Here is a 22,182-nt window from a genome sequence, read left to right as displayed (position 1 = left end):
AAACAAACGTGATATATATATATATATATATATATATATATATATATATATATATTTATTATGATGAGTCGGTTGCCTCCCCCCAAATTATCATCTTCACCATGTCTGGACATGAACCGCACCTGATACATGACCATCGGGCCAGGCTGCCAGGCCGTCTAATCTATTCAAGCGCTGCGGCCAATAAGATGGATGCAGCTGCTGGAAGAAGCCGCCGCCCCTCGCACCCTGGACTGAAGAGGGGAGCCTGTGCGGCCGCCGGACTCCGCCCTTTTACCTGGACACTTCCTTCCTGAACACTAACTGTCCTTCACAAAACCCGTAGCAGGACGAGGACTCCAGACCCCCTGTTTATTTTGGACAATTTCCCTTTTTGACACTTTTATTCCCTGTTTTGTTTATTTTTCTGTTAATAAAAACCTCTCTAAAGCCTGACACTACCCCCACTGTGTCTGTCGTTTGCTCCTCGCGCCACAATAATACATATTATATATATACACACAGAATGTTCGGTAACTGAAATTAACCAAATAAGCAAGAAGACAGAATAAACTATACCAAACAATGACGTGATGTTTTTTTTTTTTAAAGCAAGACAAAATAGTAAAAAGCTCATTTTTGCGCTTTAATTTGTGCAATGGTGAAAAAAAAAAAATTTAATTAAAAACCGTGTTCGGTACTTGGCCTTTGGCTTCGGCCCAAAATGTTCAAAATTCAACAAAATCAACAAAAAAGTGTTTCTTTTGAAAAAGTTTTAATAATCTAATTATTATTTTTATTTAATTATTTTTAAACAAACAAACAAATGAATGAACGAACGACAAATGAATAAATAAATATCTTAAGTTGATGATAACTCCTGTTGAAGGAGGTTGGAGTTTGTTCACATAGACATATCCTTGCGATTGACTGCATTTTTTTTATTATTGGGCTATGTGCGTATACTGTAGATAGATGTCTTTGATTGTTGTGAGTGGCCCCTTACCTACTCATAATTCTGAAAGCAACAAACAAACCCAGCAGTTTTTCTGACCCATTGGTTTAGAAATAAACAAACTTCTGCTGGATCAAGCTTCTGTTCATCACGCATTTTCATTAAATGTCCCAAATGACCTACGCTACCTGATTTACCTTATTTATTCTGCTCAGAGAATGGTACATAAAAACAAACAAACAAATAATTCTTATATATAAAATGTGATTTAAAACAAGTCTTTTGCACAATCCATCTTCATCTATGACTCTTCTCATACACAGGTCACCACCCTGGTCAACACCAGTAACAAAGGTCCATCCAGTAAGAAAAAGGGGCGCTCCAAGAAAGCTCATGTGCTGGCTCTGTCTGTGGAGCAGGCTACACATAACTTTCTAGAAAAGGGCGAGCAGATTGCTAAGGACAGCCAGGACCTGAAGGAGGAGCTTATCGCAGCTGTAGAGGACGTTCGCAAGCAAGGTGAGCAGCTTGTTATCACCCTGAGGTACTGTCCCAAACAAAATCTGCTGCTTATTTGTTATGGCGTCCCATAAAGCAACCAAACATATATTAATTATATATATAATTATAAAGGCTGTCTGCTTTTAGCCTGTGTGCTGCAGTTTTCAGACAGCTAAGCTAAAGTTTTCTTTTCCTTTTTCACCTATAAGTCCTGCGTATTATGTACAGCCCTTATCTGGCAGCACATTAAACACACTCTCTCTCTTACCACATTTTCTTTTACCATACACACTGTGTCCCTTTCCAGCACTTTCATGCTCATTGGTTTGGACTGAAGTAAGTGTTTGCTCAGCCAAATTACCTCTATGAAAATGGCAAATAGTTATTGATGGTGTTTCACAGAGCATTCATCATTCCATAGACACAGCCGAACAGCAATTATGAGGTTGCGAAGACAAGAAAAAATACACTTTTAAACCCCAAATACTAAAATGTATTAGCTGTCATTGTACTGTATTAATAATAATCTATTTTCTCTTTTTGTGGTTTGTTTTGAAGAATCTTTGAGGTAATGAATGTGAAATCTTTATTTAATTTGTTTGGTTTGGTGGTGGATTAAATTACTTGCTAATATAATATTAATGGGAGTCTGGGACGATTTGCTGTCTCTTTCTGGGACTTTAAATATGAACTAAATCAGAGAAAAACAAAGAAGAAAATCAGTGTGTGTGGACCATATTATTATATATATATATATATATATATATTTTTTTTTTTTTTTTTTTTTTTTTTTTTTACAGTTCTCACATTCATGGGAAACCTGGAAATATTGGGAAATTAAAAAATAATGAATTCCAGGCCTTTAAAAGTCATAGAAATATAATAAGATAACTATAATATTATACTACAGTTTTTTTGTTTTTTTTTGGCGGTCCTGGTAAGCGCACATTTAAAAAATCTTACGTAAGGCAGTCTATATTTTACCACAGGTCCGCAATGAGATATCCCTGTTCACTGAGTTTTTAGAGTAATTTTTGGTGAAAATACACAAGCGGTCTCAGGTACTGCAGGGAAGGGACTGCAGCACACTCACAGATGAAGACTGAGCAAAGCCCCGGCTGCAGGGGTAGAATGAAGTGTGTTAAAATACTCTGCGTGGACCATTAGCAAGCTGACCTTTAACTGGGATGAGGTTAATGATCACTGGTTGGACATAATGGTCCGAGTGGCTTACCACTCCCAAGGCTGACCGTCTGTCGTTAAGTAATTACGTGTGTTTCATCACAACTTCTCTATACAGCTGGGTTCGTCAACCATAACTCTTTCCAGGACAGCTAGAAACCTAGGAGTTGTGATGGATCATCAGTTAAGCTTCACACAGACCACATTTCTACAGTGACCCGGTCTTGCAGATTTGCTCTATACAACATTAGGAAGATTAGACCCTTCCTGTCAGAGCAAACCACACAACTTCTTGTCCAAGCTCTTCTCTCCAGACTGGACTATTGTAATGCTCTCCTGGCGGGACTTCCTGCATGTACTGTCCAGCCTCTGCAATTGATCCAGAATGCAGCAGCGAGGGTTGTCTTCAATGAGCCAAAAAAAGCTCACGTTACTCATCTCCTCATCAGGTTACACTGGCTACCAATAGCTGCTCGCATCAAATTCAAAGTACTGATGCTTGCCTACAAGACGACCACTGGCACGGCACCAACATACCTAAACTCACTGGTTAAATGTTATGTGCCCTCCAGAAGTTTGCACTCAGCAAGTGAACGATGCCTTGTGGTGCCAAAAATGTTCTAAATCCCTCTCACGGACCTTTTCTTGTACTGTGCCCAGCTGGTGGAATGACCTCCCAATCTCAGTTCGTACAGCCTTCACTCATTTTCAAGAAACATCTAAAGTCATCTTTTTCTCCAGGACTTTTGCTTTTCTTGTCTTTCATATAAAAATAAAAAAAAAACTGGCTATGCGTTCTATACTAGACTAACTGAGACTTGTCATGGCACTTGTATACTGTTGTTGTTCTCTTGTTGACCTGACTGCTTCTATTGTTCTCATTTGTAAGTCGCTTTGGATAAAAGCATCTGCTAAATTATTAAATGTAAATGTAAATATAAATGTAATTGTCACTTGTGTCCCACAGTTATTGATTGATTCATTTAATGACAATGAAAAATTACTTAGTGAAACTTTTGAACAAAAGACAACTAAAGGATTAGTTCACTTCCAGAATAAAAATTAATTTCCTGATAATTTACTCACTCCTATGTCATCCAATATGTTCATGTCTTTCTTTCTTCAGTCGAAAAGAGATATAAAAAAAAATGGAGAAAAAAATTCCAGGATTTGTCTCCATATAATGGACTTCAGTAGTGATCACTGGGTCCAAATTGCAGTTTCAGTGCAACTTCAAAGGACTCTACATGATCTCAGCCGAGGAATAAGGGTCTAATTTAGTGATACTTTTGGTCATTTTCAAAAAAATAAATAAATATATATATATATATATATATATATATACACAATAATGTGTATTCTTTTTAACAAGATGCACAAATTGCTTTTCTTGCACTAACTCAATCTCACGAATCATGCATACATGTATTATTATTATTATTATTATTAGAAAATGGTAGATTGTTTAGTTAGATAAGACCCTTATCCAAAAACATGGAGGGTAATAAATTGTCAGGATTTTTTATTGTGGATGTGAACTAATTCTTTAAGCTACTAGTAGAAAATTTTAAGACCAAACAAACAGACACAGCAAAAATGCAGTCATTTTATACTGTTGCTAGCTGCTCATCGACCTCCCACCTGAGCTCTTCAATGCAAAATTGCATATTAAGACATTTCAAAAAAAGTTAAAGTGCATTTTTTTTTGTCCTGTCCAGCTGGGGTTTTTAATTTTTTTTTATTTTATTTTTTTACATGATTTAATAATATACTGTATCTTAGTGTTTCAGAAGGACAAGTATGGAATAAAAAGACAATGCACAAGATGAAAACAGTAATGAGAGTAATGAGAGCTGAGGGTCATCTCAGGGATCAATAGGCTATTCATCTAATGCTGTCCTGTTTAAGTTGCTCTTTCAAGGTCCATAAAACCTGATCAGATCTGTTAATATTCCCATTCATCTCAACATTTTATCAGTCACTGTGTTTTTGTTTTGTTTTTGTCTTAAATGATACAAAACAAGATGACTCCATCATACCACAGAGTTCTGTCAGAGTGAGGTGAAGGAATTTATTTATTTTTTTTAACTTAGGATTTAGTTTCTCTGGAGAAATAAGCATTACACTCATTAAATATTGACTTGGTTATCTCTAACATTAACTTTCATTTATTCTAGGTCATCGGATGTTATATTACAGTCTGGTTCTTTGTTTTACAGTCTGGAAAGTTTTTAACTTTCAATTACTATGCCTGTAGCATGACCAAACGTTGCAAAAATTAGGATTGCTTCACATAGCTTGGATGAGAATTTGCCTGAATGTGTCTGTTCTTTTGACTTGGTTAAATTATACAGGATGGAAATAAGATTATAACCTTCTGTGGTAATCCGTGAAGGTAGAGCTGCCGCAACAGTGTACAGAGCCAGAGGACAGTGCTGACATTTCCCCTTGAAGTGGAGGGGCAGCAGCAAGGCTTTGTTAAGAATAGCTGGCATTCTGTCATTTCAGTTCATTGTGAGAGAAACGGCAGAACACGCACATATACAAAAGTACAGCCATATTTATTATGTGCACGCAAGTGTTCACCCACACAGAACAGGTACAGGCTTAAAAACAAATATTGTCTTTTCCCTTAGACTCTGGGAAGTCAGTTTGCCACAATCTTTCTTCTCTGTATATCAATTTAAGATTCAGTGACATTTGCTAATGTCTCAGCCGGGCTTTTTGTAAGCTTTCATTAATCAACTCTGTCCCGCCTGTGGCTCATGTTCAGATGGAAAGTGGGAGTCCACTTACTGTAGGGTCATTAATAGATTCTGTCAATGAACCTTGAGACAAATTGCTCATTTTTACTTCAGCAAGCATACCACAGTAACATTCTGAATCTAGCTTCTTTTTCTCATAAGTATAACACATAAATACATAGAAAGTGCTGCTTTTGAATACATAAAAGTTCAGGAGTTGCATGGTCATCTAGCACTGTCAATCAAAATGAAAGGGAATTAAAAAGCTGCATCCATCACTCCTGTGCCAGTCTACAAATGGCTTTTTATTCTAGACTTTATTTTCTGCATATTGATCTACTTTTGTTGTTAAATTGTCTTAAATTTCTTCACAGAACTGAAAAAAATATTTTGTAACAGATTACACAAAAACATTTAAGTGGTGTTTTTAAATGTTTTAAGTTTACATTAAAAAAAAAATTCCAGTTGCCTTAAATTATCTCAGTGTTATCTTATAAATATTAATATTTCTCAACTTATAATTAGGAAGTAATTCACTCAAAGTTTTCTCTATTTTTCAACTTCTATAATGTTGGAAATACACTCAAATTTAGTCTTTTGTTGTCCATCCTCAACCTAACCACAAGCTCTACTCTTCACCACAACAGTAACACTATAAAAACCAACATAACAGAAACCTTTGTAAATTCTAACATAACACAACATTTAAGTACTAACTTATGTCCCTCTATGTTAATCTTGTGTAAAAACACAAAATAACACTTAATTTCTACATTTACTTTCCTTGTTTTCTGATGCAAAGCATGCTGGGAACTAGAAAACGCAATAATTTTAAGTTTACCTTACTACAACAAAATTTTGAGTTTACAGAACTTATTTAAATTAAGTCCAATGGACTTTCATTATTATTTGAGTGCAATTAACTAATTTCATTTGATTAATTTTACTGTTCGGTTTTACAGTGCAGACACCATCAACCCCTTGTACGCTGGTTTCTGAAGTGACTGTTTCACTAATGAACACTCTTGGCTTGCAGTTTATTTCACTGGTAAACAGATGCACAGCTATAAATAAACTATTGACATGTCCATGCAGATTTAGTGAGTTCCGAATTAAAAATGCTAGACAGCACAAGGAATTTGCTGTTTTGGTGGAACTCTAAACATATGTTGTTTGCTTTTGTCTTGGTTGTTTTCTGTCTCTGTGTAGGTGAGACGATGCGCATGGCCTCCTCAGAGTTTGCGGATGACCCCTGCTCCTCTGTGAAACGTGGCACCATGGTCCGTGCCGCCCGTGCCCTCCTTTCTGCTGTCACTCGCCTCCTCATCCTGGCTGACATGGCTGACGTCATGAGGCTCCTGGCTCACCTCAAGATCGTATGTTTGCTTCTTATTCATTTCTCACTGGCCATTATTTTTCCACAGTTGCAGTTTATTTGTGAACTTTATCACAGTGTCTATTTCATTTTATTTTTCCGTGTTTACCTCCCTACTCTCAGCTAGCCACTTCAAACATTATTACTTTATCTCGAATCCTGCTGTTTATTTGCATAGCACATATTGCTGAAGCTTAACTTTGCAACAGACTATTAAAATGCACTGGCTTCTGGTCATCAATTAGGCTCCATATTTCGCATTTATATTTATGGTGTAGAATTTAGGCTTCTTGCTCTTGTATCTTTATTTTCACACCCATAATCCTTCTAGTTCCACTATTTCGATTTTTGTTCCCCACCGGCTATAAAAACGTTTCTTGTTCTTCTTTTTATTTATTTATTTAAGTTTAGGGATTTAAAACACTTTTTTTCTGTTTACCAGCGGCCTCTCTGTTATATAATCATTAAACAAATTTGAGAACTAAGATCTGTGAAACTTAATGGTTGTGAAAAGGAGAGCTTTTAGAGTGTAGGATGAGACTGAGAAACTTTTAGATGTACCACAAAGGACAAAGCACCTCCTTTTTCTTCTGCTAGTCTCATTACGGAGAGTGAAAACTGTCAGAATTATACGTGCCCCAGAAGAACCAATAGTTAAAGTGCTTTATAGAACTTTTCTACTACTTTTCATTTTATAGATGATGTTTAAACAGTTGGATGTTTGTATGTGTGTGCCTGTTAATTTACAGGTGGAAGAAGCTCTAGAAGCCGTCAAGAACGCCACCAATGAGCAGGACTTGGCCAATCGCTTTAAGGAGTTTGGGAAAGAGATGGTCAAACTCAACTATGTTGCTGCTCGCAGACAGCAGGTATTATTACATATCACAATTGTTATCTATCTATCTATCTATCTATCTATCTATCTATCTATCTATCTATCTATCTATCTATCTATCTATCTATCTATCTATCTATCTATCTATCTATCTAACTATAAAAAAGCAGTAAGGTACAAGAAGCCATGCTGTGTTGTGTAAAGGCCCATTCACACCAAGCACGATAACTATAAAGATAATGATAAAGATAAAGTTCTTAAAATAGTTGTAAGACTATTACGAAAAAGACAGAGAAACGATACTGTTGGAATCATTTTCAGAAAGATTTTTTTCCAGCTGAAGAACGATACAAATCTTGACAGCCAATCAGAATCCATCCTGCTCTAACGAGCTCGAGGATTTAAAGCAGCAGACACGTGCGCTTAGAATAAACAGACGATATCGTTCGCTGGTGTGGATGCTAAAATCGTTATCTTTATAATTATCTTTATAATTATCGTTCTTGGTGTGAACGAGGCTTAGGTCTTTGCTGAAGGGAAGCCTTAATAGGCAGGTTAATAGGCAGGTTAGAGGTGGAAAGAGTACAAAAATATTCTACTCAAGTAAAAGTACCATTACATTAATGAAATTTTACTTAAGTACAAGTAAAAGTACCAGTCTAAAAAATGAACTCAAGTAAAAGTAAAAAGTAGCTCATTTAAAATTTACTCAGAGTAAAAATTACTTAGTTACATTTTAACAGTGGGAGGGAGTCAAAAATGGGACAGGCCAAGGGTGTCAAACTCAGTTCCTGGAGGGCCACAGTCCTGCACAGTTTAGATTTAACCCTAATTAAACACACCTGATCCAGCTAATCTAATCATTTAGGTTTATTTGAAAACTAAATGATATGTGTGCTGGAGCAGGGTTAGAACTAAACTATGGCTATGGCCCTCCAGGAACTGAGTTTGACACCCCTGGGATAGGCCTATTAATCTCAAACTAGTAGTTTTTAATTAAAGGAATCAGTTATTTAGAATAATAAAACATTTGGGCTGTTACCAGGCAAATCAGTATCAACAAACTCATCTTTTCAATACAGAGGAAATGCAAAAGCTTCATCGGACGTGGTATTTAGATGTATTACACTGTTTAGTGCAGGACAAGAATGCATTTAACCTGCAGTTACAAATGCATGAATAATGTTTTGATATGCCTGACATAAAATGTTGAATACTCATTTGAAATTATAAAAACTTAATTATAAAAAAAAAAAAATCAAAAGATACTTTAAATGTGAAATTAAAATGGCCAGTATGTGTCAGCAAGTCACTGTTAATAAGTGAGTCATTGCGATTGAACCAAATAATTTAAACGGTTGATTCATTCAGAAACGAAACACTGTCATGTTGCTCAGAGACGCAAAACTTTGCTTTGGTGGCTGTGTTTGGAATAAATTTTTGTTGTAGAAATAGAGCAAAAACCGGCAATATGGTGTCTAAAACGCAAGTCTCTTAGTTTACTGTCCTGTTGTAAAAAAAAAAAAAAAAAAAAAAAAAAAAAAAAAAAAATATATATATATATATATATATATATATATATATATATATATATATATATATATATATATATATCAGTGGCGGCTGCTGGTCTTTCAAAGAGGGGAAGCTCATTTTCGGCCTACATTATAACCCTCTGATGGTCTTCATTTGTAGTGACACTCGGGGTCTTTTTGACCCCAGACAATAACATTTCATTTTGTAATAGAAAAATATTTAAATTTTTTACAAATATAATTTTACTCTGTTCATTTATGTTTTTACTAAACTTTGTACAGTTTTTGGAGGATTTAAATTTTTTACATTTCTATAAATAAATAAATATTTATTTAAATAGGCTTTTTTTTTTACAAAAAAAAGAAAAAAGCATTTCAGGTAAAATTCACTTCATAAAAGACCCAGATTTCTAACTTTCATACATGGGGATACCATGGATAATTTTATAAGGCTTAATGTAAGATTTTTGCCCATTTTTGGGGAAATTCAGTTTAAAAATTGTAATAAATCACTTTAACCACTAGATGGCTATAGTGTGTGTGTGTGTGTGTGTGTGTGTGTGTGTGTGTGTGTGTGCGCGCACATTTTCAATCTGTCTTAGTTACCAATTTAATTTTGTGGTGGTTCTGCATTTTACAAATATCAAGAAATATTGCCGCAGTTTGTCTTTCGAATACACTTGAGAAATCCGCGATCATGGGACTGAGCGTGAAACAGCTTCACCGACTTCTTATGGTGCAGACCGCTGTCAGTCAAAAAGGAGATCGACAGATCCTCCAATCATCAAGTGGAAGCCCAGTCTTCATTCACCTCCAGAGACGCTGAGCATCCGTGGGCGGGACATAATCGCAGCATTTATCCAATGACCGTCTAGCTTCGGAGCACTGAAAAAAACTGTTCAAAGCAGCCCCATTGAAGTCAATGGACGCTCGGCTTCAACAGGGAAATGCACTGTGACGCTATGGGAATGTATGAGAAGAAAATCGAGTCAGCCGACATGTAGCTGATTAACACAATACATAATACACAATAGTACATATTTGACCGTTGTTTTTTTTTTTACATTAGAGGGGAAGCTGAGCTGCCCTTGCAGTCTTAAAGAAATCCCCACTGATCTCTCTCTCTCTCTCTCTCTCTCTCTATATATATATATATATATATATGTATATATGTGTGTGTGTGTGTGTGTGATTATGATTTTTAGAGGAAAAGACAGCATTCTTTGTGTGATTTTGATTCTAAATGATTTTGATTGATTTCATTCTAAATGCATTTCTACAGACTGAATCACACAGTGAAAGAACACTCTAAATGCACGCGTACATCATTAAAACAACAATTATGATATTATCGCAGACGATATATATCGCACACTCCGCACCAGTCTTTTTGGCTAATTTGTGTAAAACCTATTGCTAAAATGTCAAAGCATCATTTTAACCACCAATGCAATGACGCAATTATTTAGCTCACCTCTATATGCTTACGTGGGGTTGATGTCTTGTCGAGATTTTATAAACTGCTAGTTTGGTCTCCCTAGGCAAGCACAGCATACACAGCATAATAGAGTATAAATATGGGCAGGGGTTCACTTCATTTCCTTGAGTTCAACTTCAGAATATGACGGGGTTTCGTTTTCAGCGGTGTCTGCACCACTAACGCCTGTTTTGTCCGTCTGCATCTTTCTTGTGATTTTAGCGCCAGTTTGCCCTCCTGCCCATTATTTACTGACATAGCTTCCAGGGAGCGATTTTTTTTTTTACTCAGTAATTAATGTGTTTTAAAATGTAGCGAAGTACAATACTTCAAACAAAATATACTTAAGTAAAAGTAAAATTACAGATAAAAAAAAAATACTTAAAGTAGAAGTACACAAAAAAGCTACTCAATTACAGTAACGCGAGTAAATGTAATTCGTTACTTTCCACCTCTGTTGGTTAGCAAATAATCCAAACCAAAAATTTTGTTGATTTTTGGACTGATGACACCGATGTGATCGTATGTGTTAAAGGGTTAAAATCACATTCCAGGGGGTCAAAATTGTCTTCCAGGGAGTGGTGGGTCTCGCTTCAACCCACAGACTGAAAAAAACAAATAATAATTATAATAAATAAATAAAATAAAATAAACAGCCATCTGCAGCAGTATAAATGTAGCTCAGTTTTGTTGGAACATGGTTCCAATCAGACACTTGTACACATCAAGGTTTCTCCCAGAGATTGTCTTACTATAGGGAGATGAGAAGGTCTGTACTTCTTGCTATTGCAGAAAATGTAACGGAAGTGTTAGCTTTAGCCGTTACGCTTTTTCTGCTAATGGTTGCAGGCTTGCCTTCTATTGGCTTTGGTTACATGAAAATTGTTTCTGTGTTGCAGGAAGTGCATGGCCTCAAAATTAAAGGTGAATGACACCAGCAGGAGTCACTCATTATTCATTTCATTAATACAGTTAATTTTGCTGAAATACGTAATATTTTGAAGAGTTTTGATGTTATATTGATTGTAAATGATACTAAGGTGGTTGCAAAGTGTAACAATGAACAAGCAGTAATTGTTGTTCTTTTAACATGAATAAAACACAGCTGTTGACCAATCAGAATCAAGGACTGGAACTTACCAAGAATATATGTTGCTGTATGTATGTTATATTTGCATATTTATGTTAATTAAAAAAAAAAATTAAACATTAGGCCTATTATAATGATTTGGTTTTCATTGTAGGCAGGTTTATGACTTTGTATTCACTTTTATAGCATTTTATCCATATGATGAAACTCACAGAGCTTTGCATGCATGAAAGGATATTTAACTAATTGTTTTTGTGCAATTATGGGATGTATAGTTGCTTAGCAACTGTCAGTTAAATAACTGATACATAACCCATAGGGTTATAAGTCCATTTAATCTTCTGCTTTACAGTACAGTCGTTTTGTATACCTGTCAAAACACAACAGACCTACAAACCTGTACATATTTTGCATAGCAAGAAATGCATTTTGACCTCAAAGATGCAGGTACGATTTCCGACTCCTCAAAAAGCCAGTTGCGCCCAACGGTACAGCAGTACGCGAGTCAGGAAGAGATAGCAGCAACACGCTGAAAAGCAAAAGAAGAAGAGTTAGAGTAATACATGTTTTAGTGCAGAAAAATATTTAACACTAAGATAACTTTGTGAAACAGATATCTGTGTATGTGTGTGCCAGGAGCTGAAGGACCCTCAGTGCAGGGACGAGATGGCGGCAGCTCGAGGGGCTCTTAAGAAGAACGCCACTATGCTCTATACTGCCTCCCAGGCCTTCCTGCGCCACCCCGACGTGGCTGCTACACGAGCCAACCGTGACTATGTCTTCAAACAGGTCCAGGAGGCCATTGGGGGCATCTCCAGCTCTGCTCAGGCCACGTCACCCACCGACGAGAAGCATGGGCACGCTGGCATCGGCGAGCTGGCTGCCGCTCTCAATGAGTTTGATGTGAGTACACTCGGTTCAAATATTGTTTATTGCAGCATATAAGGTACGCAGTGACATCATCTGTAAAGTGATGCATTTTGTTCGTTGTTTTTCAATGTTTCAGACTTTCTCCATTTGAAATTTCATGTGTCTACTTTGAAGTAAGCTGTTTGTAAATCGTTGTAGTCCCTGTAACGTGCCAACACTGTGGAACCAAGTCCTGCCCCAAACTCGCAACACTGGCAAAACAAAACAAACAAAAAAAAAAACACTGCTAAACAAAACCAAACAAATGTAGAAGCAGAACACATATTTAAAATGTATACTTCCAAGTGCCGTCGTCTGTAAATGCAACATTTTGAAAGTAACCATATTGTACTAAAATTGTTGTGTAATATAACCGAATCAATAGCTCCCTCACTCCACCTCGCATCCTTGTCCATGTCTGTTATATGCACTACTTTCTTTATATGCTTTATTTTATTTGCCCTTGAAAACAAGTCATCTTTCTAAAGGCAATCCAGCAGAAACATTAATGGTAAACTATCTCAGATGTACTTCCTGTGAGAGACGATATTTGGAATATCAGGCTGCCATCTAGTGGTTATGAAGACGATCCCTAATACTACTGAAGTTCTACTGTTAATAAATGTTACAACAATTTTTGATATAATGTAGTAAGTAATGTTGTTTGTTTGCCCTATGTTGCTCTACACCAAGACTTTTTTTTTTTTTTCAAAATGATATGTTTAAATAGTGATTGACAACAGGTGCTGGACATTTCAGGAGAATATTTGACACACTAAATGGTCAAAAGTATGTATATAAATGGTGTCAAGTCTATCTGTATGCTCAAATGAGATGAAGACTCATAGTGTTAGTAGTTAAGAATAAGCTGTTTTTGTTTCCTGGAGGCAATGCTGTGCCACAATGGAAAGACATTTATTGAGAGAGGCTGTAATTAAAAACATGACGAAAAAAAAAACAAAAACGGAAGGCATATTTCGCTTTGGCACAATAATGCTTCTAGACAACAAAAACTAAAGCAGGTCCTCATGTAATATATTAAAGAGGTTTATTCAATACAAAACATGAACATGATTTTTTATTTTTATTAATATGCATTTATTTATTTTATTGTGTTGTCTGAATGCAGTTCTCCAGAGTGCACATCATCAGGTGTACCTCTAGGACATAAGTGTGACCAAGAAACCTTAAGCATTTTGACAATTTTATTTCCTTGTGCACTTTGTGCTTGCAAAGTTGAGAGAATGGGTTTATTGCATAATTATTAGCATTTTGCAATTATTTGCACTAATTTAAATTACTAGAACAGGTATTTGACAACATAGTTGTTTTTTATTTTTATTTTATTTATTCCAATAACTTTTTTTTAGTTGTCTGTATTGTCTGTATAGCAGTGACACTCAGTGGCTGTTTTTGGGTCACTGTTGTTTAATTATTATTTTATACACTATTATAGCATTTAGCAATATTTTGATTTAGCTTTTTTTATATTTTTCAGTTTAAATTTAAATTTTAGTGTAAGTTTTTTTAGTGTAAGTGCTTTTGAGTGTATATATATATATATATATATATATATATATATATATATATAATCATAATTTATTTATAAGTTGTAGTCATTTTAGTAGTTTAACATCTTTTATTTAGTTGCCAATGCAACATTTCTAATTAGTTTTTTTAAGTTTTCACATGTGTATATATATATATATATATATATATATATATAATTTATAGATAAGTATCAGAGTTTAACTAAAGTACAGTGTAGATTATTTACCACATATTTGTGAATGCAGTGTATTTTTCTAGAGTACCACACTGTTATCTATGCAGTATTACCATGAGTAAACCACTTAATGGCTGGCAATATGTGCTTTCTGGCTGATCCAGTGGCATTTGGGGACGGACAGTTTGACAAAGAAAAACGGGACAATAGAAGATGGTGAAGTGTTTGAGAAGCCTGTTTCATGGTTTGTGTGATTTTGTTTGCACATAGTCACGTAATGTCTAAAATGCACACTTTTAACAACCAAAAATGTTTTTTTTACATCTTAACAATTTGTTCCCTTCACTCAGTGTTTTTTTTTTAGATTGCTGTTTATTGGTAGTCAGTGTAAATGGAGGTTTTCTCACACCTGCTGGACAGCATTAGACTGTGTTTCTGAGTGATGCATTTGGTTTCTGGAAGAGGAATCACAGCTGGAGGTGCGAAACGTCCCGCTAATGAATCTCTGCCTCCCAGACCTCCTGCATTTCTCATGAAGCTCACACACACTGTTCAGCCAACATTCACACTCTTATTTATCAGAGTGAATATGCATGTGGAGAGAAATATCCTGACAGAAATGATACATCTGTTTGAAAATTCTGTGTGAAAATGTGTCATCTGCTGGGGAATATTCTGCTTTCATATTTAGTCTGATCTGTTTTGAAGTAACGTGTGTGTGTGTGTTGGTGTGTGTGTGTGTCTGTGTGAAGGGTCGGGTTTTGCCCGTGTTATGGCATGCTGAAATCTGTTACATGCTTTGGAATACAAAAAACCTGTAAAGAACTACGTACTACTGTATGCCTGATATTTCATGTTTGCATAATGGTGCTGCATACTTCAAGTAAGGTTCAATTACAGTTTTTATATCAGTAAATCTCGAGCGACAGGCTATGTCAATAAATATGTTAATATTTGAAATATATTACTAGTCTGTACAATATTTGCCTTTATATTTAATACCATATTACCCAGGCCTATTATACTTATTTTATATATTATTAAAATTAAAAGTCACCTTCCTGTGTCCTTGCACATAACTGAGTTTACTGGTGTTACAAGCTCATAACAAGCTAAATTCTTTATTACTTTGTACAGCAAATATTAGTAAATTTAATTTAGTTAATTTTGTCACTCTAGTTCAAAATTTTAAGTATTGTGAGTATCTTTCAAAACTTTATTTATTATTTTTTTATTTTATTTTTTTACATTTATCCTGTTGCAATGCCTTGTCCGATAGTCTTCCCTTGTAAATGTTTTCATTTATTTTTAAAAACTAGGGGATGATTCCAAATTACTTTCTGTGGTAACTGACGACACCTCACAGATGCTGTCGATAGAGCTTAACTGGTTTTGAACCCAGGACACTGGGCAAAACGACTGAGTAAACTGAAGATAAATCAAAATACTTTGATCTTATTGGGTTTATCGTATTGAATCTTATTGGCACACAAATCTAGAGTCAGTTGTAATTATGATTATAAATAAATGCTTATTATTATTATTATTATTATTATTATTATTCATTACTGTTTGAAAGTTTGGGGTTGGTAAGATTTTTTTAGATGTCTCTTATGCTCAACATGGCTACATTTATTTGACAAACAAACAAATAAAATAAAATAAATTCTGTTTTCTATTCTAATTTAAAAATGTTATTTATGTTTTTAATAGTAATACTAAATTTTCAGCAGCCATTATTCCAGTCTGCATTTATCCTTCAGAGACCATTTTAATATGCTATTTTTATATTATATTATATTATATTATATTATATTATATTATATTATATTATATTATATTATATTATATTATATTATATTATATTATATTATATTATATTATATTATATTATATTATTATATTATATTAATACTGAGAACTGTCAATAAAGATACTTCTTATTCAAGCATCATGCAGTTAGCTTTGCAAAATGAGAATGTCAGGCATTTAATCAATGTGAGCCCTGCAAACTTACTCTCTTAGACACATAGCAGCCTGCTCAGTGAACAAAATGGATTTAAATCCTTTTGATGATAGACCAACATTGAGCATTACATGATCGCAGCAGCCTTTGTTGAGTAGCATCCACACACACGCACACACACGCGCACACACACACACACACACACACACACACACACACATACATTCGTGCCTGTTGTTTTCCTCAGAGTGTATTCCTTGTTCAGTTTTGACCTACAGGACGTCGTCTCTGAGCGAATTGAACAGAGCATCAAAGGAACTGTCTATCCCCCATACAGCCATTTGTTTACCAGCGTGCTCCAGTCTTAAAAACAAATCAGTGTCTTGAGCATGTGGGTTTCTCTCCATTAAAGAGCCTGTTTTGTTTTCTCATTAATGCAGAAGAGAGAAGATGGACTGCAGTTCCAATTGCAATTGCTGCTGCTGCTATTATTATTTGCTTTGAAAATGATTACATATGCAGTAATTTTCGCTTCTAAGCCTACTATGTTGTCATGCTGTCATGATGAGGATTATTAGAATGTGTTTATTAGAGTGTTGACTGGTTTTATGGAGTGACGCAGTTGTGTCTGGCCACATACACCTTTGGTCAGACTGTGCAGATCACACAGTAAACAGTAGGGGGCAGTGTTACACCACACCAGAAATTCCTCTCAGACTGAACAAGTGTGATTCATGTTGCTTCTTTCACGTCGTCTTTGGTTTGGTAGTCACAGACCAGACTTGCTCAAGTCTTTCATTGCACTCGAAGCTCTGTATTGATATTGTATCTCAGTGAGGATTGGTATTGATTAAGTGTGTGGTGACCTTCTCAGTGACCATCTTATCTACTCAGAGGAGCCCACCGTGAAAATACCCATCATCAGCACTCCTGTGTTCTGCAGTTTTATCTAATATTCTTCATCCCTTTCTTTGTAACATTGTTCCCTTAACCATCGTTTCCTCCCTCTTTTCCTTTCTTCCTTCTTTTGTTCATTTCCTTCTTGCTCCCTCCCTTTGGTTCTGTCCTTCCTTCCTCCCTTCCTTCTCATTTCATTCCTATTTTATTCCTCCTCTTTTATTTCCTTCTGTTTTTCCTTCCTTCTTCAATTGTTTCGTTATTCCTTATTTCCATCCTCCAGTTCTTCCCTCCTCCCTTCCTTTATTGGTTTCTTTCTTTTCTCTTAATTTCTTTGTACCTTCTTTCTTTGCTTCTTTATTTCAGTTTTTCTATCCTCCAGTTCGTCCTTCCTTCCTTCATTCCTCCAATTTTTTTTTTACATTTACATATACTGTACATTTAGTAATTTAGCAGATGCTTTTATCCAAAGCGACTTACAATTGAGGTCAATGGAAGCAAAATTTAAATCAATAAAAGAGCAATGATATATAAGTGCTATAACAAATCTCAGTTAGCCTAACGAAAGACACATAGCAACATTTTATTTTTCAATTATATATTAAATAAATGTAAACAGATAGGATAGAAAAATAATAGAGCAAGCTACTGTTAGAAGCCTTTTTATTTTTATTTTTTTGCTTTTTGGTAATTGTATAATAAATCAAAATAAAACAAATAGACAGAATACAAAAAGAATAGAGAAGCTCATGCTTAGTTGGATTTCTAAGAAAACAATTTAATAATAGTAATTTATAATATATAGTTTAAATATATTTAGTATACTCTTTCTTCCCCTATTATTCTGTGCTTCTTTTCTTATCTTAACCCTTACTTCGTTGTTTCCTTCCCTCATTTCATTTTTTAATTACTTCATTCTTTTATTTACTTTCTGCATTTGTGTCTGACTTCCCTAGTTAAAAAAAAATAAATAATAATTATATATATATTTATATATATATATATATATATATATATATATATATATTTAAATGTATTTGAAATATATTTATTTAATTTTAAGTATACTACAAGTACATTTTCGTATTTATGTACTTAATAAAATAGACTGCAACTGTACTTTTACTAAACCGATATACTTAAGGTGTGCTAAATTGGAACAACTAATTTTGTAGAGGTGCTGAAGTCCAATAAAAGAGATATTTAGTATATTTAATTGTGCTAAAGTGGAACTATTGTAAGTATACTTAGACCAATGTATACCAGTATACAATACCAATATAATGCAAAGATTATACAATCCTCATCAAAAGTGACATTAAACACATTTTAGACTTAATATTAAGAAAAGTGCATTGTGCACAGGTAATACACCAAATAAAATGTAATTATAATATTAAATCAGTAAGTCTTGAGTTATCTGTCAGTAAAAATGTTAATAGATTTGAACTATACTTAGTATGAAATGTATTCTTAATATATCACTTTTTTTTACTAGGGTAATTTCCTTCCCTCCTTTGTTTTCTTATTTGTTGTTGTTTTATTTATTTTCTTCTTCCTTCCTCCTGTATTCTTTCCTTTATTTATTTTGCATCCCTCCCTCCCTATGTTTCTTTTGCTTCCTTGCTCTGTTTTTTTTCTTTCTTTTTTTTTTCTTTTTTTTCTTTGCTGTTTTGAAAATTCCCCTCCCAAAATAATTTCAGGTTGCTGATGGAAGTGTTCTGGGAAAATACCCCCCTCTGGCTTACACACACACACACACACACAGACAATGTCTATAACAAAGAAGTTGTCATCTTTTATTATTTTTCCAATGTGTCTTTGGCCCTCTGAATTTTAGAATAGAAATTAGGTGTAGTTGTTACGTGTACGTGTGTGTAGGTGTGTGTGTGTGTGTGCGTGTGTTGTCAGTGCACGACCCTTCCTCGTGGTTACATATAAGTGGTTATTGTAGCTCAGGGCTGCCAGGAAATCATCTCTTTGTCAGAGTTGTTTCATTTCATGACCCATTCACATCTTCTACGTTGTCACCTCCTGTGTAAAATGATGGAAAATCCAAAATGGAGAGAACCCCCTGCTATTGGATTAATCTGTAGTACCTGTCAAATTAACACTCACACCTGACAGACCACCAATGGGGCATGTCAGATGAGCTTTCAGTGATCCTTAAATCATCTTATGTCAGCACAGTGACATGGAATAAATCATCTTTTTATAAAGGCCAGTACACAACCTATAACAAACACACACACACACACACACACACACACACACCTGTTTCCGTGTTGAATGGATATTGGCTGATGAGAGCAATAGTCTGATTGAAAAGTAATTTACATGTTAAAACTGTAAACAAATAAAAAATTTAAATGAGAAAGAAGTAAATATGGTTGGTTCCCGGCTCATAAAAGTCATCAGAGGGATGTTGGTAGAATTGGCAAAAAATTGGGAAATAATGAAAAAAACAACAACAAATTCATACATGGTCAGTTGGATGCTGAAATGTTCATGTTTAAACATGCTCATGCTAGTGTAAACCTCAGTGTCTTGCACACATGCAGACATGCACACATACAATTGTGCACAGGGAGCAGGGAAGGCTAACATATGGATATGTATTCATTGCATTTTTTCTTTTCTTTTTTTTTTCTTTTTGGATCGAGAGGGTACTTAAAATGATTTAAGGTTACTAGGGAGCATTGTTATGGCTTATATTGATCATAGCTTCATTGAATATTGTAGTCATCTGGAGTCAGAAGGAGGACATGTCTACAAACACCCACACAGCAAAATCCCACCTTTTTATCTCTAAAAGTTTCAAATGTATGCCTGTTTTGGGCCTGGGTGTGTAGACTTTAGGATTAGAGTGGATTAAACAGACACAGCAGTGGGTTTACTAGTGCATGCCTAGTTCTTCAGACCTGGGCTTTCTGGTTCTCTTCTTCCTGCAGAGGAGCCAAACCCTTTCACAGAGGTTACCCAAAATCAATATATGTCTCTCTTTCTGTGTGCTGAACATATTTAGTTATTTATAGGCCAAAGAGCAAAACCCCTTAATCTCGGCTACAGTATGGTTCTCTGAATAACAGATATTAGAATTGGAGTTTAGTGTTTTTTTTTTTTTTTCATAGTTAACTGTAAAGACTGTTTATTTATTATTAAAACATCTCAGCTTCACATGAAATGCCTAAAGACCACCCAAAGTTTTTCTTATTTAAAGAATAAACCAACAAATAAAAAAAAAATATTTAGTTCAAATTTACTTAGGTCAAGATATATAGATATTTGCAGAAAATAAAGTAAAGCAAGAGTATTCTTAAACCATTAAGCTGTATTCGGATAGTGTGACTGCTATCTAGTTTCCCTGAACCATGGCATTTATTAGTTCACCTAGGTTTAGCAGCCCTAACTGTCAAATTAAATCAAAATACACTGTAGGGCCCTATGGAATCCCTTTTAAAGCGGGATTTGTACTTTCGCCTGGCTCCGCTTCGCAAGCCTCTGCTGACTGCATGCACACCTTCCCAAAAGGACGAGGCTTTTATTCTTGTCGCATTCGCCGTTGTACTATCCTTTGAAACAACAGGGGGCGACAAGGAGTAATTGTCCTCTAAAACCATCGGGAATCACATGTGAAAAGTAATTTGTCAGTACAAGACTTCTCACGTTCCATCACTTCTCGAGCTGAAGTAATAATTTCTTTATGTACAAACTGAGCAAGCTTTTGTGTTTATTTCGCACACAAGACAATTTTAAGCAATAGTGTATAAATAGTATCTAACTGGATTATATTTCTATCTCTATACAATACAAATAAAACGTACTACAATAAAAAAAAAGAATTGTTTTTCCTTAAAGCATTAAAAGTTGCACGTGAGGGAGTTTGAACTTAACATAAAACTTTCTACATCATGGTTCTGTTTCACACAAATGCCAGCACAGACATGCATGTTCGGCTAGAGTCGCCCTGAACTTGTGCATCTTTGGATGCAGAGTTGCGCGGAAAGTTACAAAAAATGCTGTGCACAACGCCACATGAAATGAATTTGCGCAGTGATGACGTCATATTTGTATTTTAAATTTAAGGGTAGATCAGTGTTTCTCAAGTAGTGGGTCGCAAGAGTGTAGGGCCAAAGAAACAACATCAACAACAAAAAACGTAATTCTAAATGTTTTTCTGATGCAGGACTTTTATTTTAAAAGATGTGTATGAAAGCAGAAACACTTCTGTCAGATGCAGTTTAAGTAAAAAGTGCCTGAGAAAAACACATTGTCTCGATTCAGTATCTGCAATCAGATGAGATGTTGACAGGTTTAACGTCTGTGTCAGTATTCTATCGCTATTTTCGCTATTATTGCTATGAAATGAAAAGTCCTCCACCTCAGAAAAGCATACTAGGAATAGTTTGAATATGATATTCATTCTATTCAACAGCAGTTTCCACATTTCATTAACAGTTCATAGTTAACTTAAAATATGGGTCCCAAGGCCAAACCAGTTGAGAACTGGTTTAGCTGTTGACCCACACCAGCAGCCATCTTTTAAAGCTGTCTGGTCTCACGCTGTTCTTATGCAGTGCAGCAGAGAGGGTCTTTTAAAAGGTTTTCCTGTCTGAAACCGGCTCTTCAAGCACTTTTGCAAAGAATGCATTTGATGCTGGCACATACTTTATCCTGGTCAGGATGCAGCAGAATATTGCACACAATCTTTTTTTTTTTTTTTTGTAAGAGGTTTGATCTATAGAAGTGTTTTGAAAACATGTATCTTTTGACTTGCAGGTAAAAAAAAAAATTAAGATGCAAGAATGTTTATAAAGAAATGATGCATTTATTCAGCAGAAATGACAGTAATGAATTTTAGATTGCTACAGAGAAACAACATATGTCTTGTGAGCACCAAATTAGTAAATACGACTTATAAAGGATCATCTGACACTGAAGACTGGTGGAATGGATGCTGAGAATTTGCCATGTGTGTATATATATATATATATATATATATATATATATA

The 22,182-nt window shown here is 35.0% G+C and overlaps 1 protein-coding gene across 1 annotated transcript in view; it reads left to right on the top strand.

Annotated features, from left to right (window-relative positions):
- Window positions 1-22,182, top strand: part of LOC132143875 (catenin alpha-2-like) — a 491,992-nt gene that overhangs the window by 99,433 nt on the left and 370,377 nt on the right. Inside the window, exons 3-6 of the mRNA XM_059554471.1 lie at window positions 1,258-1,453; window positions 6,571-6,737; window positions 7,486-7,605; window positions 12,310-12,576. Coding sequence (XP_059410454.1) covers window positions 1,258-1,453; window positions 6,571-6,737; window positions 7,486-7,605; window positions 12,310-12,576 — 750 coding nt within the window. The remainder of the gene's footprint in view (window positions 1-1,257; window positions 1,454-6,570; window positions 6,738-7,485; window positions 7,606-12,309; window positions 12,577-22,182) is intronic.

This window comes from Carassius carassius, chromosome 7 (assembly GCF_963082965.1).
Source record: "Carassius carassius chromosome 7, fCarCar2.1, whole genome shotgun sequence".
Lineage (NCBI taxonomy): Eukaryota > Metazoa > Chordata > Actinopteri > Cypriniformes > Cyprinidae > Carassius > Carassius carassius.
This window is presented reverse-complemented; position numbering and strand designations above follow the sequence as displayed.